Here is a 27,228-nt window from a genome sequence, read left to right on the forward strand (position 1 = left end):
TATACTAAAGTTATTAACCCCTAAACCTAACCCTAAGTCTAACCCTAACACCCACTAACTTTAATATAATTAAAATAAATCTAAATAAAAATTACGATCATTAACTAATAATAATTCCTATTTAAAACTAAATACGTACCTGTAAAATAAACGCTAAACTAGCTACAATATAACTAATAGTTACATTGTAGCTATCTTAGGCATTTATTTTTACTAGGTAGACTAGTTAGTAAATAGTTAACTATTTAATAACTACCTAGTAAAAATAAATACAAATGTACATGTAAAATAAAACCTAACCTGAGTTACACTAACACCTAGCCTTACACTACAATTAAATAAATTACGTTAATTAAATACAATTAACTAAATTACCAAAAAAAAAAAAAACCTAAATTACACAAAATAAAAAATAAATTATCAAATATTTAAAGTAATTACACCTAATCTAATTGCCCTATCAAAATGAAAAATCCCCCCAAAAATAAAAAAAACCCTAGCCTAAACTAAACTGCCAATAGCCCTTAAAAGGGCCTTTTGCGGGACAATGCCCAAAAGAAATCAGCTCTTTTACCTGTAAAAAAATAATACAAACTCCCCAACAGTAAAACCCACTACCCACACAGCCAAACCCCCAAATAAAATCCTATCTTAAAAACCTAAGCTCCCCATTGCCCTGAAAAGGGCATTTGGATGAGCATTGCCCTTAAAGGGGCATTTAGCTATTTTCCATTGCCCTAAGATAAAAATAAAACCCACCCAATAAACCCTTAAAAAAACCTAACACTAATCCTCGAAGATCCACTTACAGTTTTTGAAGACCGGACATCCATCCTCAATGAAGCGGCAGAAGTCCTCATTGAAGCCGGCAGAAGTCTTCATCCAAGCGGGCCGAAGTCTTCATCCAAGCTTGCAGAAGTCTTCATACAGACGGCATCTTCTATCTTCATCCATCCGGCAGAGCGGCTCCATCTTCAAGACATCCGGCGCGGAGCATCCTCTTCTTCCGATGGCTAACAAAGAATGAAGGTTCCTTTAAGGGACGTCATCCAAGATGACGTCCCTTGAATTCCGATTGGCTGATAGAATTCTATCAGTCAATTGGAATTAAAGGTGAAAAAATCCTATTGACTGATGCAATCAGCCAATAGGATTAAGCTTCAAACCTATTGGCTGATCCAATCAGCCAATAGGATTGAGCTCACATTCTATTGGCTGTTTTTTTTTTGTTTTTTTTGTAATCTTAGATTTATTTATTTTGTGTAATCTTAGATTTTGTATTTCAGTTAAATCTTAGGTTTTATTTTTTAGTGATTAGATTAATACTTTGCATTGGGGGGGATAGCAGTTTAGCGGTTAATAGGTTAAATAGGTACTTTGCGTTGTAGGGGATGGCGGATTAAGGGTTAATACTTTTATTAGGTACTTTGCATTGTAGGAGGAATGGCGGATTAGGGGTTATTACTTTAAATAGGTACTTTGCTTTGTGGGGGAATGGAGGTTTAGTGGTTAATGCATTTTATTGTTAGTTGCAATGTGAGGGAATTGCGGTTTAGGGATTAATAGTGTAATTAGATGCTTTGCGTTGTGGGCGGGTGGTGGATAAAGGGTTAATAGAGTAATTAGATACTTTGCGATATGGGGGTTGGTGGATTAGGGGTTAATACATTTATTAGTTATTGTGGTGGGGGATGGCAGTTGAGAGGTAGATATTGCGCATGCATTAGGTGTTTGATTTTATCATAACAGCGAGCAATGGGTAAAATATACGCGCCGCACTTGTATGCGACGCCGTATATGTGACTGAGTCCCAAAGTGTAAGGTCGGGTTACCATAGTAGCTAATTAATTTTCAAGAAATCCGGCATCGCAACGCTAACTTACACCTACACAAAAAGAGTGACTGCACGTAATGTGCTAAATAATTAAATGGAATCCTGGTACAAAAATGGAGCCATAATTTAACTTTTTTTTTGGAAATGGGTGGTAACATAAAAAATCTCCATAGACTTTAATGGAGATAAATGTTTTTACCACCAGTTTGCAAACTTTGCCACCTTAATGAAAACTAGCCCTTAGTCGGGTAACTTTTTTTTCTCCTTTGACTTCTATGGGGGAAGAGGTTATCTTTTGCCCGATAGTCTAATTGAGCTAGAAATAACCTGCGCACGTCGGGTTAGCGTGAGCATGATAACTTTTTACTTTCAACTCATAATACGCACACAAAGTTTACTTGTAGCGCAATTAACGCTCTAGCAGAAAAAAACTATGTGCTCCCAGTAAATATATATGTATATGCTTATATACATATATATGTATGTGTTAATATGTGTATATACACATATTAACACATAAATACCATATATATGTATATAAGCATATACATATATATTTAAAGATGCTGCTATCGCTGTGCGACTTACCCCCTTCGCTGCGATTAGGTTCTATGCCGTCTATGATGGCATCAGAAGGAGGCTCCCATTGAAGCCTATGGAAGCGTGCAATTAGCTTGTGCTGGTATTACAAAGTGAGCGCAAGCGATATTTAGTGCCCCACTTGTAATCTAGGCCTGAATTTGTACTATCGCACTATACAGTTGTGATAGGAAATACTTTCTACATCCTAATATAAAACTAAGAACAAGAGAAAAATATTTAATAGAAATATAGATTTTGACATAAAAAACCTTTCAAAAGACTAATCCTGTCTGTTAATTTTCTGACTTGAATTTTATGCTGGACGTTTGTTCTGTATATCTGCTTCCTATTCTTCAACATAAGCTTTCTAACAAAAATGTATACACATCCACCAAAGAGCAGAGTGTACATAGGCAACAAGCTTGGAACTTGAACTCATAACAAACTCATAATCTTAAAGGTTGAGAGACAACACCATATCACTACTACAGTTTTGTTGAGTAGTGCTAAATAAAATGTAAGTGTAGAGCCAAATAGGTTTGCAGCATTATAAGGGTTAAGGCTGGCAGGGAGAGTGAAGATAGAGGGGAGTTTTGTGTAAAGTTGCAACAATGTTGCGGGGGCAGGGAGTGGTTTACTTTTCTTATGCTGGTGCCTGCAGTTCCTGTGCCTCTTTGATCCTGGACAAGAAGCTGACAATTTGCCCGCCCTCCCACCCTGATGATGGCTTGAGAAAGATACTGTAGGTAGGGCGCTATGGCAGAGATAGGGATAGGTGTTCTAATCTGCGTAAGACCATGGCTGTAGTTTTTACCTCCCTCTGTTGACTAGCCGGGGGGAGTGATGGCCACGCTGATGAGGGTGGGGCCGATTACTTCATTTAACTGGAGTGCCCCTCCCTCCGGGTAGGTAGTCCAGGAGAACTCGGAACACTCCTAGTAGCATCTCCATCCCATGAGCAGAGTCTCTGCTGTTGCCTAAATCGGGCTGCTCTCCTCTTCTGTCCGGGGTTTAGTCTTATCCTCTCATTTGCCACCATCTGTTTAGTCTGTCAGTTATTTACTGTTTATTCCTAAGTTAATAGGTTAATAAAGGGGACCAGTGGTGGTACAAATTTTACCCAAAACTATTGTGTCTGTTATTATTAAAGGTTGACCCTGTGGGTCGGTTAAACTACATTTAGAGTATTAAAAGTTATGTTTCCCCCCCCCCCTCCTTTCCTGGGATCAACATGGTAAGCCTTTAATCCCTTAAGGATTTAAAACATGAGTTGCTGCTAGTTCATAATAAATAAATAACACCAATGTGTATCAAAAATATAATTCTAAAAATATTGTTTTATTCTTTTGCTCTTTTAGTTTATTTTTTAATTAGTCCATTTTTCTTGAAACTGCCACATACTGGTCTGGTCAAAGAAGGACGAAGTGGTTTACCTTTGTGGTTGGCATACATATGTGGCAATCATGGAGACAGAGTATTATTAAAATAATTACAATGCATGTCTTGTTTTTACCAGCGTCAGTCATACATGCTGCAGCCATGAACAAGGACATTTCAGAGGGCTAATTTCTAAATAAGAGATTCTTATGATAAAGTTTCAATTAAGGTTATGCATAAAAACTCCAAGTTAAATAAAGAAATTAAAGGACCAGTCAACAAAGTAGATTTACATAATCAACAAATGCAAGATAACAAGACAATACAATAGCACTTAGTCTGAAGTTCAAATGAGTAGTAGATTTTTTTTTTCTGACATTTTTAAAAGTTATGTATTTTTCCACTCCCCCTGTACCATGTGACAGCCATCAGCCAATCACAAATGCATACACGTACCATGTGACAGCCGTCAGCCATTCATAAATGCATACACACTTATTCTTGCACATGCTCAGTAGGAGCTGGTGACTCAAAAAGTTTAAATATAAAAAGACTGTGCACATTTTGTTAATGGAAGTAAATTGGAAAGTTGTTTAAAATGGCATGCTCTATCTGAATAATGAAAGTTTAATTTTGATTGAGTGTCCCTTTAATGTAATATAAATGCAGCTTAATTTGACATATACTTGTAATTAAAAAAGTTATTTTGATCCTTTTTTTTTAAACGTTTTAAATCCAATTGTTTACTGTTTGTTTTAATAAAATAAATGAAAAAAATATAACATTTGTTGTCATTTAACTATGAGCATATAAGCCACTTGTGAGATTAGAAACCACCTGCACAAATATGTAGTTTATTATGAGTGAGAAAACAAAATTTAACAGTTTTGTTTAAGGGGACTTAAATAGACAGTCTAAATGAAAATAATAATTGTTTGAAAAGATAGACAATCCCTTTATTAACCATTCCCAGTTTTGCATAACCAGCACTGTTATATTAAAGTGAATGTCAACTTTTGAGAATGAGTGCCCGTTTTTTAAAAATACTATTAAAAACAGGGACACTTTCATTCATGAAAGTTTACATTTCACCGTTTTGTTAAAATACTTACCTTTTCTTCTTGAAGCCGGAGAAGTGATTCCCCCTCCTGCCGCTCGTCACTTTATACGTGATTGGCATTGACTCAGGCAATGATTCCCCTGGGGGGAGCCGTGATTGGAGGATGCCGTATTCATCATTGCTGATGTATGAAGTGACGAGCGGCAGGAGGGGGAATCGATTCTCTGGTTTCAAGAAAAAAAGGTAAGTATTTGAACAAAACCGGTGAAATGTATTTAATAGTATTTTTAAAAACCGGGCACTCATTCTTGAAAGTTGACATTCACTTTAATACACGTTTTACCTCTGTGATTACCTCTGAAGACTGCCCCCTTATTTCAGTTCTTTTGACAGACTTGCATTTTAGCCAATCAGTGCTAACTCCACCGGAGTGAGCACAATGTTATACTCTACAATAATTTGGCAATAGTCAGAAAATTAGAAATATTACTTATTTACCCTATGAGAGTTCTTGGCTGAGCTACATCTCAGAATACTAGTGACGTCACATGTGACTTCACTACTTCTAAATGTGTATGAATTCACCTGTCTACAGGGCTTTGGGACTGAAGAATGGTTGGATGACACTGGTTATGCTAAGTAGGGGTGGTAGGGGTAATAATGAAGCAGCTAGCATGCTGCCATATCATGCAATTTGTTTATCATCATCTAGTGTTCATTTATACATTTTCTTGATTTTAAAGTGATGTAGTTTTTTTAAGAGTATACATTGACCTAATGAAGTAACTCCCTATAGGCATATAAGGGTAAAGTCTACAGAGAAGGCTGAAATAATATAAAATAAATGTTTATATTAAAGTGATTATAGGGTGTTTAAAAAGCTCTCGGCTAGATTACAGGTCTTGCGTTATGAGCTGTGTGGTGCTAACGTGCAGTTTTTTCTCACTGCTCACTTACCTACAGTGCTGGCATTACAGGTTTTTACAAACCCGGCATTAAAAGGTAAGAAGTGAGCGTAGAGCAAAATTGAGCCCCATACCGCACTCCAATACCAGCGCTGCTTAAGTGAGCGGTGAGCTGGTTTTACGTGCTCGTGCACGATTTCCCCATAGACATCAATGGGGAGAGCCGGCTGAGAAAAAGTCTAACACCTGCCAAAAAGCAGCATAGAACTCAGTAACGCAGCCCCATTGATTCCTATGGGGAAACACATTTTATGTTTACACCTAACACCCTAACATGAACCCTGAGTCTAAACACACCTAATCTTACACTTATTAACCCCTAGTCTGCCGCCCCCGACTTCGCTGACACCTGCATTATACTTATTAACCCCTAATCTGCCGCTCCGGACATCGCCCCCACATACATTATACTTATGAACCCCTAATCTGCTGCCCCCAACATCGCAGACACCTACATTATATTTATTAACCCCTAATCTGCCGCCCCCAATGTCGCTGCAACCTACCTACACTTATTAACCCCTAATCTGCCGCCCCCAACGTCGCCGTCACTATTCTAAATGTATTAATCCCTAAACCTAAGTCTAACCCTAACACCCCCCAAACTTAAATATAATTTAAATAAATCTAAATAAAATTCCTATCATTAACTAAATTATTCCTATTTAAAACTTACCTATAAAATAAAACCTAAGCTAGCTACAATATAACTAATAATTACATTGTAGCTATCTTAAGGTTTATTTTTATTTTACAGGCAAGTTTGTATTTATTTTAACTAGGTAGAATAGTTACTAAATAGCTATTAACTATTTAATAACTACCTAGCTAAAATAAATACAAATTTTACCTGTAAAATAAAACCTAACCTAAGTTACACAACACCTAACACTACACTACAATTAAATAAATTCCCTAAATTAAATACAATAAAATAAATACAATTAGCTAAATTACGAAAAAAACACAAACACTAAATGACAGAAAATAAAAAAAAAACCTAGCCGAAACTAAACTATCAATAGCCCTTAAAATGGCCTTTTGCGGGGCATTGCCCCAAAGAAATCAGCTATTTTACCTCTAAAAAAATACAAACAACCCCCCAACAGTAAAACCCACCACCCACACAACCAACCCCCAAAATAAAACCCTAACTAAAAAAACCTATGCTCCCCATTGCCCTGACAAGGACCACTTCTGCCGGCTTTGTTGAGGACATCTTGCCGCTTGAATGAAGACTTCTCCCGGTAAGTGAATCTTCGGGGGTTAGTGTTTGGATTTTTTAAGGGTGTATTGGGTGGGTTTTATTTTTAGGTTAGGGCTTTGGCCAGCAATAGAGCTTAAATGACCTTTTAAGGGCAATGCCCATCCAAATGTCCTTTTCAGGGCAATGGGGAGCTTAGGTTTTTTTAGTTAGGCTTTTATTTGGGGGGTTTGGTTGTGTGGGTGGTGGGTTTTATTGTTGGGGGGTTGTTTGTATTTTTTTTACAGGTGAAAGAGCTGATCTCTTTGGGGCAATGCCCCGCAAAAGGCCCTTTTAAAGGCTACTGATAGTTTAGTTTAGGCTAGGGTTTTTTTTTATTTTTGGGGGGGGCTTTTTTATTTTGATAGGGCTATTAGATTAGCTGTAATTAGTTTAAAGATCTTGTAATTTGTTTTTTATTTTCTGTAATTTAGTGTTTGTTTGTTTTTTTAATTTAGCAAATTTTATTTAATTTATTTAATTGTATTTAATTTAGGGAATTTATTTAATTGTAGTGTAGAGTTAGGTGTTATTGTAACTTAGGTTAGGTTTTATTTTACAAGTAAATTTGTATTTATTTTAGCTAGGTAGTTATTAAATAGTTAATAACTATTTAATAACTATTCTACCTAGTTAAAATAAATACAAACTTGCCTGTAAAATAAAAATAAACTCTGAGCTAGCTTCAATGTAACTATTAGTTATATTGTAGCTAGTTTAGGGTTTATTTTTTAGGTAAGTATTTAGTTTTAAATAGGAATTATTTAGGTAATAATTGTAGATTTTATTTATATTTATTTTAATTATATTTAAGTTAGGAGGTGTTAGGGTTAGACTTAGGTTTAGGGGTTAATAAATTTAGTATAGTGGTGGCGATGTTGGGGATGGCAGATTAGGGGTTGATAAATGTAGGTAGGTGGAGGGGATTAGGGGTTAATAATATTTAACTAGTGTTTACGAGGCGGTTTAGGGGTTAATATGTTTATTCTAGTGGCGGCGATGTCCGGAACGGCAGATTAGGGATTAATATTTTTATTTTAGTGTTTGCGATGCAGGAGGGCCTCGGTTAAGGGGCTAATAGGTAGTTTATGGGTGTTAGTGTACTTTTTAGCACTTTAGTTATGAGTTTTATGCTACAGCTTTGTAGCGTAAAACTCATAACTACTGACTGTAAAATGTATTACGAATCTTGGAGGTAGAGGGTGTACCGCTCACTTTTTGGCCTCCCAGGACAAACTCGTAATATCAGCGCTATGCAAGTCCCATTGAAAAAAGACTTTACAAAATTTACGTCAGTTGATTTGCGTTAAGGCCAAAGAAGTGTGCGGTACACCTATACCTGCAAGACTCGTAATACCAGCGGGCTTTAAAAAGCAGCGTTAGGACCTGTTAACGCTGCTTTTTTAAGCTTACTGCAAAACTCGTAATCTAGCCGTCTATTTTTAAAATGTTTTATGTGTTTGTAGTACAAAATGAATTCAGAGTACAACAATAATTAAATAAAAAATATTTCATTTTGCTGCTAGAAAATTAAAAAGAATTAGTTTACATTAAAAATACACTTATCAGGCAAAATAATAAAAGAATATGAATTCACAAATATGTTTTATTTATTAATTATTAATTATGTAGTCACATGCTGTATCTAGGGATTACATCTCACTTGGCTTCATGGTCTCCCAGTTCTGTTGGAACCAAAGCCAATGTCTGGCATGAGAAAAAAACAAGGACTGTGCTCAACCCCAGGAATCCTCCAATACCGGTTAAATACACTGGGGGCAGTTTAAACAATTGGAGAAGTATTTTTATCTTAATATCAAGTGGCAATTAAAGGGATAGTCAAGTAAGAAAAAAAAAACTTCCATGATTTAAATAGGGCATGTAATTTTAAACAACTTTCCAATTTACTTTTATTACCAATTTTGCTTTGTTCTCTTGGTATTCTTAGTTGAAAGCTAAACCTAGGAGATTCATATGCTAATTTCTTAGACCTTGAAGGCCGCCTCTAATCTGAAAGCATTTTGAAAGTTTTTCACCACTAGAGGACGTTAGTTCATGTGTTTCAGATAGATAACATTGAGCTCAGGCACGTGAAGCTCCTTGGAGTCAGCACTGATTGGCTAAAAATGCAAGTTTGTCAAAAGAACTGAAATAAGGGGGCAGTTTGCAGAGGCTTAGATATAAGGTAATCACAGAGGTAAAAAATATATTAATATAACAGTGTTGGTTATGCAAAACTGGGGAATGGATAATAAAGGGATTATCTACCTTTTTAAACAACAAAAATTCTGGTGTTTACTGTCCCTTTAAAAAGTTACTAATGACAATTTTATAAAGAGTATTAAAGACATGGTATAATTCTCTAAAAAATTTATTTATATTTAATTAATGAAGAGGTAGCATTTCTCCCCTATTATACCACTTTTATCAATGGGTTTCAATCGCCTCCCCCATGCTGATATTCATAGATTTATTTTAATCCAGGTAATCAATAAATTGAAAATATAATTTAATTATTCTTATTTGCAATGCTTTTGAAAAGTTCAGTACTTACAAATCAAATTGATAATGAAGTCAGGTGTGGTAAATTACAATAGCTATTTGAAAAATAAACAATTTGCAACATGCCTTCTTCAGGTGCCAGCTTTAAACCAGAAATATTCAGTTCTAACTTGCGCTGAGCTTAAAGGGACATGAAAGCCAACAAATAGATCATGTGAATTTAAACAACTTTTCCATTTACTTATTTTATTCAATTTGTTTCATTCTTTTGGTATCATTGTATGAAGGTGCAGCTATGCACTACTGGCCGCTATCTGAAGACATCCAGGGATTCAATGAAAAGAGAAATGTTTGTGCAGCCACCAATCAGTACCTAGCTCCCAGTAATGCATTGCTGCTCCTGAGCCTACCTAGATATGCTTTTCAACTAAGGATACCAAGAGAATGAAGCCATTTAGATAATAGAAGCAAATTGGAAAGTTGTTTTTAAATCACACCTTCTGCCTGAATCCTGTACACAGTATAAATACAAGGAAGGTTATAATGCCATTAAACAGTGGATAGCTATATACTACACTGAATGTTACATTTCTAATACTAAACTCCAAATATCTTCTTTATATATACATATAATTACTTGATATGCAGAAGAAAAACAAGATATGTCTTTTATGTTCTAGTACTAGGATATTGATTTAGACCCATATCATTTCATAACACATCTATTGCACCATCTGGCTTTCCACTCTTCCTGCCTCCCAACTTCCCCCCACAATAACCTCAACTAAACATGGTTGCTGATTTAATTAATTACCACCACTTCTAATTTATCAGCTATAATTCCCAGTTGGGAACTCTTAAATTATCCTTCTTGTATCTTATATCTCCCTACATCCTGATTCCATTCCTCACTAAATCCTTGCTACCCATAATTGTTATTTTTCTCATAGCTAAATGTTTTCTACTGTTCAGCACCTTTGCAATGTTTGTTAGATTCTAGCGAGTTCTAGAATTTGTTGTTTTGTTTTCTTCTGACAGATGGGAAACCTCTATAAAACGACAGTACCTGGTAAACACTCAGATAAATGTTTACATTTATTATCAGCTCACTGAAATCTGCGACAATAGTTAACACTTAGGGCCCAAGTTATTATTAGATAGACTGAAAGGTTCCCAGCTAGGGGGTTATCATTGCAGAACAAATTCTTGTACAGTGCTGACTCCTGCTCTTGTATGACTGACAATCACCCTAAAAGAATAAGGTGGCAGAGAAATTATGAAGCAGCAGTCTTATGACTTATGTCATATGTTTTATGACTCCGTCTTCTTAACCTGAGGTAAGCAGACTAGCATAAGCGAGTCTGTACCACAAGGGTTCCAAAGCAGCCTCCTCTAATGCATGGGGTCCTATGTGGTCAAGTTCAATATCTAGGGGTTGGCACATAAAGAAAATAAATTAATCATGTGATTGAGCTTACACAGCTTTCAGCACAAAGAGAGACAGTAAAAGAAGGAAATGGTGAAATAAAGGGGAAAAAACAAGTGTTTGTCTATATAAAGAGATGGAATAAAATAGAAGAAAAAAATAGATGAGAATATTACTCAATATTCAGTTGCTTAAAAGAGAAATGAATAGTATTGCAGTATACATTATTTGCTATAGATGTGTCAATTCCTGTACAAAAACAAAAAAAGGTTAATCTCCTTTATACTGCCTACCAAATTGGGATATAGACTGGAGAAATGTCTCTTCCCATCTGATAAAAAAGGTTTTGTTGGCTCTCCTCCAGACAGGAAAGTTCTTAAACTGAAGAGAATAATTATTGCAAGGTTTTTAATATAATTTGCAAGGCCTCTGTCGTATATCTGCTGCTGTCCATTTGGAGATAGGAAGAGTGTCAATACTTTGGGAAGATTTGCTAGCACACAACATCATAAATCTTTTTGTCTGGCTTTGTTTGTGTTAAAATGCAGCCATAGCTCAAAAATGATTTAAGGCCTGCTCTGGCCGTGCATCCATAAAGGAGTACAGCGTAGCAAATGGAATACATATATCAATACAATGGCTTGGCTTGCCCCGAACCAAATTGAGAGAAACAGAAATGTATCGTTGATTCCTCTGTTTTTTCTAAAAGGTGTTCACAGATGGAAAGCTTCTTAAATCAATAGCCTTATTATTAATTACTAGTAAGAGAATTAGTTATCCAATCACTGGGGAAAATTGTAATATTAAATATAATGAAATGCACAACAGGTAGAGGCTCCCTCCAGCAGCCTGGGTAATGTAATACAGCTGTTAGGGAAGCTGTGCATAAAACATATTCTACATTTGCATTAGTATCCATTCTCGGCCTAGCAGGGGGGTCTTTTATAATGAAGTGATTTTTTTTTTCTTTTGTTTAATCAATTACAGTGTTCATGCTTTTCATCTGGCACATTAAAACCCTCACAAGATTTCTATTGTATACAGTGTATATTGTCATCCAGCTTTCTAACTGCAAACAGACAATATACGCTATATTTAAAAAAAAAAAAAATTCAGTTAAAATCTTTAATTTAAATGAATCCACATCATTGTAATCCATAGTAAGCTCAAAATACTAGTCCACCATTATCACAAGGAGACCAATAAAAGTTTAAAATTCTTCCGTATACTATACAAGCAAGTAAAAAGTGAAAAGCACATACAGTGCAGCGTTTGTCTCACTGATTTATTTGCGTCAACTGACGCATTTTGCTTCTGCTTTTTCAAAGATTACGTAACAAAGATGAGGCGAAGATGAAACAAAAGTTGAATTGTAAGTGCTTTTCACTTTTTACTAACTAACGTGGGTGAGTTAGCGTTAAGTTGAAAGTAAAAAGTTAGCACACAAGCGAAACCCGATGTGTGTTAACTTCAAGACTTCGAAAGTCACAACTGCGTTAACCTCTTCCCTTATATTTCAATGGAGCACACTTTTAAAAGAAAACTAATACTTATCGCTTGCTCGCTAACCTGACACCATGCTAGACCAACTGCTGTAAAGCTAAAGGTAGTAAAAAATGTATATATATATATATACTATATATCTAATAAATAATATATATGATATATAGTTAATAAATATATGCAGGTGTAGATATATATACAGATATCTATAGCGATATCTACTTAGAAATACAAAGAACATTTTCTTCTAAGTGAAGAACATTGGAATGTAAAGCATTTACAGTAAAACATAATAAAAAATATTAAAATTGAATAAAAATGATTTTTCATGTGTAAATGTATTTGAGTGGAAAGGGATCCAAATTGTATATATATGCATATACAAAGCATATAACATGTTACATATATACACATATAAACACATAAATACACATGTATATGCATATATATATATATATATATATATATATATATATACACACATACATATATTTAGACATATACATACATTATAGCCCTTTTCAGCCAAATCCCATGTCATATACCTTTTAACCCTTATACAAACGTTTTATTAATGTTTATATTACAATTTTAATCAGAAAGTGTATATATGAGTGCAATAGTTAATGTTAATGTATTTATTTTGTGTTTGGTGCAACTTTTCTTTTAACCCTTACACTTTACGCTAGGGGGTAGCGAATCATGTCCGTCCGACATCGATAAATGCAGATAGCATACACTGTCAGCATTTATCATTGCACAAGCATTTCTTGTGAAATGCTTGTGCAATGTCGCCCCCTGCACAATCAGCCACTAGCAGGAGGTGTCAATCATCCCAATCATATCTGATCGGGATGATTGCAGTCCGCCGCCTTAGAGGTGGCGGATGGGTTAAGGAGCAGCGGTCTTACAACTGCTGCTTCTACACTCCTGATTCCTGCAAGCCGAAAGGCTCGCGCAGAATGAGCAGCATTCGCTGCTTAATAAATCGGCCCCCTAGGTCTTTATGCATGCTAAGCCGATGAGCGCATATTTTACTTTCAACTTGTAAAATGCACATAAATTAGCACAGTCATGATATTGCTTATCGCGACACTCACTTAATTTAGCATGCCACTTGGTATCTATGCCTATTTATCTTTATCTGCTTCTTCTGGCTTGTAGCAGTAGCTCTTTCTAGTACTATAAATTTATGTAAGTATAAGTTGCTGTCCCGCTGCTACTCTACTGTGCTAAAGACCTGTAGGAAACAGCGGACAAACAGATTTTCATTAACAAAGAAATCGAGAATGACCCCATGACTGGATATGGGATTAGCGAAAGAAACAAATTTATAGTATGGTATCCTGATTGTTACATTACCGACTTAAAGGGCCACTGTAATTGTATTTTGAGATGCAACAAACATTTGAGAAACATGGTTATGGTAAAACTGAACTAGCAGAAAATAGATAAAAAATGCATGATAGTAAATAAAGGGCTATGGATAAAAAAAAACTAATGTTTGTAAGTACATATAATACCATGTTTTGAGTGAATCCTGCCAGAAATTCAGGAATTAAAACAGTTACCGAGAGCAGCATATTGCAGGGGATATAGTGTGGCAAGATTTAAAGCCATGGTATACTCACAGAGAAAAGATACACCATTTTTTGCTAAACCTAGGGATGGCACATACCCTTGCTTGGGATGTGCCCATTGTAGTAGAGTTGTCAAAGGAGGAGAGATATCCCATCCATATACAGGATTCAAATATAAGATTAAGGGTTGCTTCACATGTAATTCTTCCTATGTGGTCTATGCCCTTAAATGCAGATGTGGGCTGTTATACGTTGGTTAGACCACCAAAAAGGTTAGGGACCGCATAGGCCAACAGAAATCTAACATAAGAAACCCAGCTTTAGGTTATTTACCAGTAGTACCAGCTCATTTTCAGCAGATGGGCCACCAAGTAAATCAATTAATATTTATGGTCTTAGATCAGGCTAAAAAGAAAGCTAGAGGAGAAGATAGACAGAAAGAGTTGCTATACAAAGGTGAATTTGGAAATTGGACACTATGCACCCAAAAGTTATGAACAGAGAGTTTGATTTGAATCCTCTTATTTAAAATTTGGCTTAGATTAGTTAGTTTGCTCTTGTCATATATTTCTGCTCTGCTCATTATGTTTGAGATGTTATTTATGACCGATCCAATTTAAAAATAAGAATATATTTTGGGTGACAAGGGGTTAACAGTGAAGCCAAGTTATTTAAACTGTGATATTGTATAACCCCTCTTACTACGTGAATTGTGATTGGTCAGAATTTTAATGGCATTGGGTTTATATGTTCACTAGGTTGATTGTGTGTTTAGCTTGACTTCTTGGCCAGGAGTATGCAGCTTATATTGTGCTTTGGGTGATTTTTGGAGTGAGAGGGAAACTCCATAAACTCCATAAGCACCCACTCATATACACTTTGGAACACTAGAGAGAGAGAGAGTGCTGGTCCAAAATATTGTTTTTGACATAATATTTTTTTTATAATTCATATAAAAGAGCAGCAAACTTAGTGACTTTTTTTCTGCCTGGCATGGGCACATTATTGGCTAAATGATCCTCAATTAAAAAACAATAATAATTAACGTACTGCTTTTTAACACATACAGTATGTTTTTAAGTCATTGCTATGACTGACATTTCTTTTCATCAACGTCTTAAAAAAAGCACAATATCATGAGGTGAGCAACATGATGATTATTGCTTATTTTTCATCGTTAATTAGACACAATGGGAAACATTCATCCTAGAAATTCTCTCAAGAAATCACTGTCGAAGGCAATGAAGTAGTTTGCTTTACAGAATATTAATAAATGCTCATGTCAAATATTTACTTGGCAGTGTCTTTTTAAGTACACAGTACATATAAATATTATACTAAGGTCGCACAATATTTTTGCTTTAGAGAATTTAGCCCACATCCTCTCCTTACCGTTTATCTCTTGAACTTGATATCTTGTTTGATACTTTTCTTTTTTTTTACTGAAAACTTTTCACAGCCTATTTAATTTTCCTTATATAGCAGTTTTTATGAACACAAATGTATTAATGTGATATTGTTAGAAGGCAGGTTGCATATGCTTGAATTCAACTGAAATAAAGTAAATGTTATGCTACTTGCAAATCACATCATGTCTCAAGTCTAGCGATTTGCTTCAGCTAGATTATACATCCACATGCATGAGTTGAGCTATAATGTATTTTTAAAGATGTTACAAGAATATTACCAGGCTTCTAAAAACTCATGGGGTGAAGGGAAATCTATTAATTGTTTTTGCTTCGCATTCTGAGACTTGACGTTATCTTTAATCTAGTGAAAGCGCTGAGTTATAATGACATTTTCCCATATTCTATGTATCTGCTCACAATTTTTTGTCTTTCTAGCTCCCTCGTCCTGTCCTCGTATGAATGCCTCTGCCTGTCAAGATGCTGTGAACCATCAGAAAGACACAAGGAAAAGCAATCATCGAATAAAACCAAAAGCATTAAAAAACATTTCTAAAGAAAGGCCAAACTCTTTAGTGGACCTAAAGACATACAAAGACACAAAGATTTTAGTGGCAAAGTTTTTAGAACATTCTAGTTGCCACCTGTCTCCTGAAGTACAACACGTGGTCAACAGTATTAAATCTGTAATCAAATCAGATGAAAGGCACATGGAAGAAGCCATCTTTAGTGCCAACATCATAGACCAGGTAATAGGGTGGGTTATATATTGTGTTAAAATGTTTACAACTTAATGTGATTCAGTAAGAACTGATAGGAGAAACATGATGTTTGGAGGATACCACCATCACTGGCTAATGAAGTAGATCGGCAATATGATCTTTAACATAGTATATATGTATTTATATACTGTATATATATATATATATATATATATATATATATATAAATATATATATATATATATATATATATATATCAGTGATATATATATATATATATATATATATATATATATAAAAACCTAGCATTCTTGGTAGATTTGACAATGATCTGTCCATAAACTGAGTTTAATCAGAGGCTAGTAATGAGCACCTAGAAGATGTTCTCTGTATCAAGAGGATACTCAGAACTTAAATTATTCAGTAGATGATATGACTCCCCTTTATTCTCAATAGCTACAATACATAACATACACATTTTGCCGAAACTGCCATAAAAAGTTTTGTAAGCAGAGGATAAACACTGCATACTTGTTTACTGAATAAAAAAATACTCAGAAATAAGTTGACCAGATAAATATATTAGAAATGTTTGATAGCTTGCTGCATAGCAATCTAAAGTTTATTATCTCCCAAATCAATAACTTGTATAATTCACTGTCCTCCTTGAGTACATCTGTCATAGAAAAAAAAAATATGTGTAATAATAATCTACAGATATTTTAAAATATACACCAAAAATTCAGGGTACCTGTGACTGTCAGTTTCTTGTTGATAAATGATTTTACAATATTCCTTACAGCATTAGCAAAACATGTTAGACACAAGAAATGTATAAGATGTATTTCCTCTCTTCTACAAAGCAGTGCTATGTATTTTGAAAACCTATAAATATAATTAACATCCAAATTATGCAAATAAATTGTAAATATAATTAATTTATTTTTAGATAAAATGACATATATATATATATATATATATATATATATATATATATATATACACATGCACATATATATATATATATGTATATATATATAATTATATATATATATATATATATATATATATATATATATATATATATATATATATATATATATATATATATATATATATATATATATATATATATATATAAACACACACACACAAGTACATATACATAAATAGACTAGATAGTAAGAAACAATCACAGTAGTAATGTTCCAGTATTCAATAGGAATAAAAATAGGTTTTTATATAGCCCCTTTTAGAATATCACTTACCAGAAGTTACATCAATCAGATATAAGGTAAGTGCCGGATATATATGTCTCCAGAGTCGGACCCGTCTCAATATTAATATTCTCCAACTGCCTTATTTTCCCCTTAAGGAGTATGGTAGAATCTCTTTCTCAGGTTGTCCTCCTATTGGTGGTGCCAGGCATCTGTGTACTGAGAAAAAGTGAAGGAGCTGAAATACACAAATATGGAGTAGTAACGTTTTAATGAAGTTACATTAAAAACAGACCCCCTAATGAAAACACACTCACACGAGTTAACCTCAAACAGTATGAGGTATAAACAAGGCAGGTAGCAGGTCCTTAAATGTCCATGTATTCGTGTGTTGTTTTAAAAGGAGAAAAGTTCTCTAAGAAACCTCCATCAATATTACAGTTAGGCAGGTCACAGAGATAAATGAGTCTGTTGTGTAGAGAAATGAGACCTTAACCCATACATCTACCAGGATCACGTGCACTGCTGTCTTTGGAACACTTACAAACATTCACTTCAGAGGGAGAGAGTTGGCGGGTCACAAAGCACATAGTAACGTGTATATTTCGGGTGTGTAAGGTAGTGGCAACCCCATAGGTCTATTGGGCTAACGTGTGTCGACGAAAATGTCCTGAGTTGCATGTGAGTAATAACCGTTCATGGCAAATATAAATTTGCTACAGAGCATAAGCAGATTACAATAGAATATTTAAATATTTGTATATGTGATGAGAGCAAAGGTTGAACGTATTACTAAACCATGGGTAACAAAGGGAATCAATTTTCTTGAGGTGACAGTTCTACATAATCAGGTAATAAAGGTGAATCTTTTTTTGATGTTACTAACTGACCTTGGAGATAGAAAAATAAAAATATTTATTATAATATTTTGCTTAATTAATAAAAACTAAATGATGTAATCAGTTTTGCACAGTCATGAGCCCAGTCATGGATAGCACATATAATTTTTCCCAAACTCTGCACAGGTTTTATGACTGCAGTAACTCACCATGCAGAAGGTCCTTCTTGTATGCTTAGCTTTAATCTGAGTCTTACCATCCCAACTTAGTTAGCCACTGCATTACCAAACCTCCGACCATTAAGACAGAAATCCTCATCCGGTTCCAGGTGAACGCAGCTTCAAACACTCTGTTGGTCCGCTCCCTGTGACTTACAGGGAGCATCTTCGAAAATGTACAGCTAGTAAATCAGTATAAAGGGACTTCATCTATTGACACACGACTTGGATTGCCCAATGACTTAAAGCATGCTTGAATGGTAAAGGTGATCAACCATAGAGCTGTAATCCAAAGTGAATAACTCCAACAGCATGTGCGTTTCACTCCTTTACAGTATCCATGCTGGGACTTCATCAGGACTTACACTGCAGTGTCCATATCCATCATTTAAATCATTTTGCCCTTCCAGTTTTCATCAAAAACAATATATTAACTGTATGCTCTTAACCGTGGTTTATTAAAGATAAGATAAATTATATCTATTCTATAAAAGGAATTCTTTCATAATTCCCATGTATAGAGAATAATTTCAGGAATAGTGACAATAGGTATAAGACTAAGACTAAAACTAAAAATCTAGATGGAAATAATTTGAATATATTAGGGACAATTGTGGCTGAACGTGTATATAGTAAATACTTGTAAACTGCCGCTTGTGACCCAATATTTGAATGGACCCAGTAGTAAAGGAACATTAGGGAGCATTCTGCACTAGTGACTCTTTTGCTCCATCTAACTAGACTAAATGCTATAGCACTATTCGAGAGATATTACAGGACAGTGGTGCTGGAAACACAATACTGGCCTAATTGTGAAATTATTTAAGATGGAGGTGTACAGAAATCGATGCTGTATCTTGGTTAGAGCAGAAAGAAGAAGTTGTGGGTGAAAGCATGAAAAATTAAGTAATAGCTGAAAAATAAATTAGTTAAAAAAATAACTTAAAAATAATAAGAAACAAAGAAAAAGAAGAATGACCATATGTATTAAGGAAGGTAAAAATTATGAACACTAACTAAGTTATATGGTATAACTAATATTCCAAGGGAAAATTAACTGCCTGAGTAAAAAAGACAGAGGAGAACCACTCTTTAAGTTGGTCTCTCGTGGCCTTATCAGGAGGAAATTCTGAACTAGTCTATAAATAAATCTAAATCTTGTCTCTTGTTGATACCTTTTGGAAACTTGGTCTGTAAAGTAACGATCCAGAAAGTTTCTTTTCTTTGGAGCTTACTTATTCTAGCTCCACCTCTAATATCTTTGCTAATATGCTCTATACCTACAAATGAGAAAGGGTGCTTTATATGTGTACCATGGAGACGGAAGTGTTTAGCCACTGGTGTTTTTGGAATGTCCTCTTCTAGTGATAGTAAGTGTTGTCTAATTCGATATTTAAGTGGGCGTGTGGTAAGGCCTACATATTGTTGGAAACACTGTTGGCATGTGACTAAATACACCACAAATTGGCTGGTACAGTCTAGACTCTGTCTAATACAAAAAGTTCTTCCTGGGATTGAAGATGTGAATTGGTTGCTCTTTTGGGTGTAGTTGCAACTTTTGCATATGCGCCCACATCTGAAGAAGCCTTTAGTTGGAGTTAACCAGTTAGTACTATGTTGTGGCTTATTAGTAAAATGTTTCCTAACTTTGTCTCCTACTGTAGGGGCTTTCTTTGCTACACACTTAATTTGTCATCTTGATATGTCTCTAAGTTTATTATTGCTTTGAAAAATAGGTAAATATTTGTGTATTATTTTACAAATATCTTCGTACTGTCTACTATATTGAGTAGCAAAGACTATCGCCTAGATTTAGAGTTTTGCGGCTAAAGGGGTGCGTTAGCTATGCGTGTTTTTTTTTTCCCCACACCTTTTAAATAACACTGGTATTGAGAGTTCTCTGAAGGGCTGCGTTAGGCTCCAAAAAGGGAGCGTACAGGCATATTTACCGCCACTTCAACTCTCAATACCAGCGTTGCTTACGGTAGCGGCTAGCTTGAAAAACGTGATCGTGCACGATTCCCCCATAGTAAACAATGGGGCAGTTTGGGCTGAAAAAAAACCTAACACCTGCAAAAAAGCAGCTCCTAACGCAGCCCCATTGTTTCCTATGGGGAAACAGTTTCAAAGTCTGCACCTAACACTCTAACATGAATCCCGAGTCTAAACACCCCTAACCTTACACTTATTAACCCCTAATCTGCTGCCCCCCGCTATCGCTGACCCCTGCATATTATTATTAACCCCTAATCTGCCGCTCCGGACACCGCCGCCACCTACATTATACCTATGTACCCCTAATCTGCTGCCCACAACATCGCCGACCCCTATATTATATTTATTAACCCCTAATCTGCCCCCCCAATGTTGCCACTACCTTACCTACACTTATTAACCCCTAATCTGCCGACCAGACCTCGCCGCCACTATAATAAATGTATTAACCCCTAAACTGCCTCACTCCCGCCTTGCAAACCCTATAATAAATTTTATTAACCCTAACCCTAACACCCCCCTAAATTAAATATAATTTTATTCTAACAAAATAAATTAAATCTTATTAAAAAAATTTATCCTATTTAAAGCTAAATACTTACCTGTAAAATAAACCCTAATATAGCTACAATATAACTAATAATTACATTGTAGCTATTTTAGGATTTATATTTATTTTACAGGCAACTTTGTATATATTTTAACCAGGTACAATAGCTATTAAATAGCTATTTACTATTTAATAGCTACCTAGTTAAAATAATTACAAAATTACCTGTAAAATAAATCCTAACCTAAGTTACAATTAAACCTAACACACTATCAATAAATTAATTAACTAAACTACCTACAATTACCTACAATTAAATCAACTAAACTAAATTACAAAAAATAAAAAAAGATTACAAGAATTTTAAACTAATTACACCTACTCTAAGCCCCCTAAAAAAATAACAAAGCCCCCCAAAATAAAAAAAATACCCTAAACTAATCTAAAATAAAAAGTTAACAGCTCTATTACCTTACCAGCCCTAAAAAGGGCTTTTTGCGGGGCATGACCCAAAGAAATCAGCTCTTTTGCCTGTAAAAAAAACATACAATACCCCCCCTGTTCCGTTCAGCCAATAGAATGCGAGCTCAATCTGATTGGCTGATTGAATCAGCCAATCCGATTGAACTTGAATCTGATTGTCTGATTCAATCAGCCAATCAGATTTTTCCAACCTTAATTCCGATTGGCTGATAGAACATTGCGTGCAGCAGCAACCACAGCCTCCCAGACACTGTTCATGGACCACAGGTTCTCAATGGGGTTCAGATCAGGTGAACAAGGAGGCCATGTCATTAGATTTTCTTCTTTTATACCCTTTCTTGCCAGCCACGCTGTGGAGTACTTGGACGCGTGTGATGGAGCATTGTCCTGCATGAAAATCATGTTTTTCTTGAAGGATGCAGACTTCTTCCTGTACCACTGCTTGAAGAAGGTGTCTTCCAGAAACTGGCAGTAGGACTGGGAGTTGAGCTTGACTCCATCCTCAACCTGAAAAGGCCCCACAAGCTCATCTTTGATGATACCAGCCCAAACCAGTACTCCACCTCCACCTTGCTGGCGTCTGAGTCGGACTGGAGCTCTCTGCCCTTTACCAATCCAGCCACGGGCCCATCCATCTGGCCCATCAAGACTCACTCTCATTTCATAAGTCCATAAAACCTTAGAAAAATCAGTCTTGAGATATTTCTTGGCCCAGTCTTGACGTTTCAGCTTGTGTGTCTTGTTCAGTGGTGGTCGTCTTTCAGCCTTTCTTACATTGGCCATGTCACTGAGTATTGCACACCTTGTGCTTTTGGGCACTCCAGTGATGTTGCGCCTTGGTTTTTCCACACGCTTCTTGCGACCCTGTTGACTATTTTGAATGAAACGCTTGATTGTTCGATGATCACGCTTCAGAAGCTTTGCAATTTTAAGAGTGCTGCATCCCTCTGCAAGATATCTCACTATTTTTGACTTTTCTGAGCCTGTCAAGTCCTTCTTTTGACCCATTTTGCCAAAGGAAAGGAAGTTGCCTAATAATTATGCACACCTGATATAGGGTGTTGATGTCATTAGACCACACCCCTTCTCATTACAGAGATGCACATCACCCAATATGCTTAATTGGTAGTATGCTTTCGAGCCTATACAGCTTGGAGTAAGACAACATGCATAAAGAGGATGATGTGGTCAAAATACTCATTTGCGTAATAATTCTGCACTCCCTGTATATTGTCTCTGAGAGGGAAATCATCCGCATAAATGCTATTTAATTCAAGCCAGCCCATATACAAGTTGGCGTACGCCGGGGCAAATTTTACCCCCATGGCTGTGCCGCAATTTTGCAGGTAGAAATCCCCCCAGAGACATATATATATATATATATATATATATACACACACTTCTGAACCCTTCTCAGTCAAACACCTTGGCATATACTATATACATTTGAAAACCTTTTTTCACATTTATTTCAATATTAAACTGATATTTTATATTTAATATGTATATGATTATAAAACGTTTTATTATAGCTCTAACACTTTATTTCAGGTCTGAAGTCACGCTGTTTTTTTTAGTTCTTTTATGTATTACACTAGAGCGCAACACATAAATTTTAACCAGTAGTATGAACAATGTTTAACTTGATGGTTATAGTAGAGTATGAAAGTCTAGGGCACAATAAACGCATGTCCATGCAAAATATTCTCTGGTAATTCTTTTTTACCATGGACTTGCAATATCAATTTGCGTGTGAATTTTAGCTTGCTATCAATAGCAATCCACTTGAAATTTGTATTAAAAAAAAAATACAAATTTTAAATGCTTACATAACATTTATTTTGTATGCAGATCATTTGTAGTATAGCATACATACATAAAAATTGCTTAATTTCTATGAAACTCTCACAAGTAAGTTACTTCTGAATTGTATTTTTAAATGTTAGCATCAGTTGTCTAAAATTTAGGACCAGATTACAATTGGATCGCTAAATATCATTATGATGAAAGAGATATTTGCACTCCAATGTGTAATACCAGCGCACGATAATGTGCGCTGGTAAAACAAGTTTACAGAACTGCAAACGCAACCTCGCATTCAAACTGCTTGGAAGCATTGGGCTCACGAGAGCTCACTTCCATAGGCTCCTATGGGAGCCTCGTTCTGATGCCATCATACACAGTATTAGAACTTGCACAGCGCAGGGGGTAAGTAGCGCAGATGAGCAGCAGTGCTAAATATTTATGTATATGATTATATACATAAATATACTCTATATGTGTTAATATGTGTATCTACACATAATAACACATAAATATATATGTATATAAGCATACACACATATATATATATATATATATATATATATATATATATATTTAGTGGGAAATCTTTATTTTCTGCCATCTTTATTTTTTAATAGAATATACTAGACAGTATTTTGGGGGCATTTGGGGCATATTTATAAATGTAAATAAATGTTCAGCAACTTTCTAATTTACTCCTATTATCAATTTGTATTTGTTCTCTTGGAATCTTTATTTGAAAAATCAAGAATATTCGATCGATAATAGGAGTAAATTAGAAAGATGCTTAAAATTACATGCTCTATCTGAATTATAAAAGTTTAATTTTGACTAGACTATCCCTTTAACCAGAGGTCTGACCTCTGGTTAATTTTATAAGTGCTAATTGCTACTGCGAGTTAACGGTAGCAATAACCAACCACTTGTAATGGATGATTAATTATCTGGCTCCCGCAAGCAGGCAAATTTGCCCATTTGCAGACACGCAATAATTAGCACTCCACTTGCAATCTAACCCTTAGTCTTACTAATCAAGTCACAAATACTAAGTAGTAATCCTATATCTGACAAACATATTAGCAAAAGTGTGGGTGTTGAGAAATTACAATGCTAGTGAAGCTGAAATGGTTATGTGCATAAGTTCCAGTGAGGGGTTTATTTTCTATTGCTATTGTTATTTTTTCTTGAAAGCTTGATGATTGATAGAGTAGCATTTTAGTAAGTGCAGCTTTTATTTATGAGCTCAGTAAATATTATGTGCTCTACAGAAATATGCAATACAGAAAAATGTTAGAATATATATGTATATGTTTTTTTAAAAATATTATATTACATAGGCTAGGATAGAAAAATGCATAAACCTATATGCTGAGCAAACAACATATAGGGGTCAATTTATCAAGCTCCATACGAAGCTTGATGCCCCGTGTTTCGGGCTAACCGGAAACAGAAGTTATGAAGCAGTGGTTTAAAGACCGCTGCTCCATAACTTGTCTGCCTGCTCTGAGGCCGCGGATAGAAATCAACCCGATCGAATATGATCGGGTTGATTAACACCCGAATCTGCAGGGGGTGGCATTTCACAAGAACTGCTGGTGCAATGATAAATGCCGACAGCATATGCTGTCGGCATTTATCAATTTGCAGTGGACATGATATACTACATCGTATCATGTCCTCTCGCACTTTAATAAATTGACCCCATAGAATAAATTATCCATGCTTTGTCTTTCTTGTTTTACGTACCACAGGTTAGTCCAATAATAAAACAGTAATACAAGCAACATATATTATAAAGGTCAGCATGCTCAATGTCTGTGGAATCCATGTACAATATGAATCCATGTGGAATCCATGTACAATATGAAAATCAGTTAATCATTCAATTATGTCACTTTCTATAGAAGAAGCTCCCCAGCACATTGTAAATTAATAACTGCTTTAGTGACGGCTCTCAGGGAACCAAATTTTGAAATAAAGGGATCACACATGAAACAGCCTCTTATTTACATATAGCTGTATCTTTAGGTCATGTTTGTTTACATTTCATCACTGTTTAGCATCTACCACTTTACTCCACGATTTACATACCCTTTCTTCTTCATATTTATTTTTAATATAGTAAACTATATCCATACTACAATCAAATTGTCTAAAACTTGGGTAGCAACGTATACAATGTCCTTATCACAATTAACCCTAAGCAGTATAAGGAAGTTTAATATGATCATTATCTTTCTTTACTAACAGGTCATTACCAGCACTCAGCAGAACATGAATATTTCTAGAAAACGACTGCAAGAGGATCTACATCTTCGTAGTTGTGGTGCTCTGAGTTCTCCGGTAACCTTCTTACACAGGATCCATATAACACGAGATGTAGATCAGGACAGACCACATAGTTTAATTGGAGTCTGCAGAGAAACCATTCTCTGATAACCAGTTTTAAAGATTGCATGAAGACTAAGGAAATCAATTGCAGCTAACATTTTTGATATGTCACCAGCACCAGCTAAATCATGGTATCTCCTTTTAGGACATGTTCATGCATGGAACAACAGTCAAAAAGACCATAAACATGAAGATGTCTCTGAATGTAATAGGTTTTGCAACAGCAATGCAAGCTTTATTTCTACACAAAAAAAGCCTTCATAGAAAAAGACCTGGAATTGATACTTTTTTATTTCTGAAATAGAGATTTAAATATTGCTGCCATGTAGCTTCATTAGACGTGTTTCATCATCTCAACAATGATCAGCACCTTCAATGGAATCCTGAGGAAGCCTCAGAACTGCACACAGTTTTCAACTAGAACTTTTCTGCTGCACCAATCATAGGTGTTCTAAGCTGCAAGGAATCCACTTTCTCAAGATGCAAGCTTTTCTACAACCCATGTGTGGTATTACTTGCTGTACCTCAAGTGTTTTCACAAAGTGTTTTAATTAAAAAAGAAATAAAATGTACAAAATCTGACTTTGTTCATTTATATCGATCATTTAGTATCACCAAATATTTCCTGAAATTCCATCCTCAATTAATGTGTTTAGTGAGTTTAATTTTCTAACATATTACTGTTATGGGTATTTTGAACTGGTTTTACATTAGTGACATTTTTTAACTCAACCATCTTTAATTCTAGAGCTACAAACTGTCTGAAAAATAAAGGAACATCAAAGTAATTATCTTAGTTTTGTATAAAATACAGTATTTTAAGATGTATTACATATTTGTGCCAATTAAGGACTGGTTTTGGGCACCCTTGTATGATAGAGCTATCTGAAGTGTAATTAGCAATAAAATATGAAAAGCATCAGATACCGGTGATGTTAGCATTAGCAGTAAAACAGAGCTTTTTACAATTTAGAAATGGTGATTTGACACTATGAGAAACTAAGTTTGTTGAATTTTCTTCAAAATTAAAAATATAGAGATACAATTTCTTTTAATTATATCATATTTGCTTCTGTATGTGTTACATAGAATTCTGATCAGACAAGCAATTAAAATGTACGGCCATGGGTAATGCAAAGTAGGCTAAGTGCAATTTGACATATAGAAATATATATCTCCAATTAATTACAGTATAACCACATTTTGCTCTCTGGTTACTTGTTTCTTATTAAATATGCTTCTAAGAAAGTAAGTGCAATTATGATAAGTCCACTAGGCAGATGTCTCTATTGCACAGCTTAGAGAAAGATTAACAAGGTTTTTATTGTACAGACTTCATGAAAGATTAATTGATGGGTTTTATGGTATTTGCATACTATATAGAAGCTAAGAGTTTTACTATCCATTTGAAAACCGATGCCTCATTGTCAAGGACCCCATGGCTCTATTTACTCCACATGGTCTCTAAGAACCAGTGAGATGGTTCCTAAAATTTTCCCCACACACTATCACCACTAACTTGCACTTTA

At 35.1% G+C, this 27,228-nt stretch overlaps 1 protein-coding gene across 1 annotated transcript in view; it reads left to right on the forward strand.

Annotated features, from left to right (window-relative positions):
• The window catches only part of ENTREP2 (endosomal transmembrane epsin interactor 2), a 1,562,546-nt gene extending 1,536,265 nt beyond the window's left edge, over window positions 1-26,281 (forward strand). Inside the window, exons 10-11 of the mRNA XM_053717551.1 lie at window positions 15,917-16,227; window positions 25,559-26,281. Coding sequence (XP_053573526.1) covers window positions 15,917-16,227; window positions 25,559-25,744 — 497 coding nt within the window. The 3' untranslated portion in view covers window positions 25,745-26,281. The remainder of the gene's footprint in view (window positions 1-15,916; window positions 16,228-25,558) is intronic.
• Window positions 26,282-27,228: the final 947 nt, after the last annotated feature.

This window comes from Bombina bombina, chromosome 6 (assembly GCF_027579735.1).
Source record: "Bombina bombina isolate aBomBom1 chromosome 6, aBomBom1.pri, whole genome shotgun sequence".
NCBI lineage: Eukaryota > Metazoa > Chordata > Amphibia > Anura > Bombinatoridae > Bombina > Bombina bombina.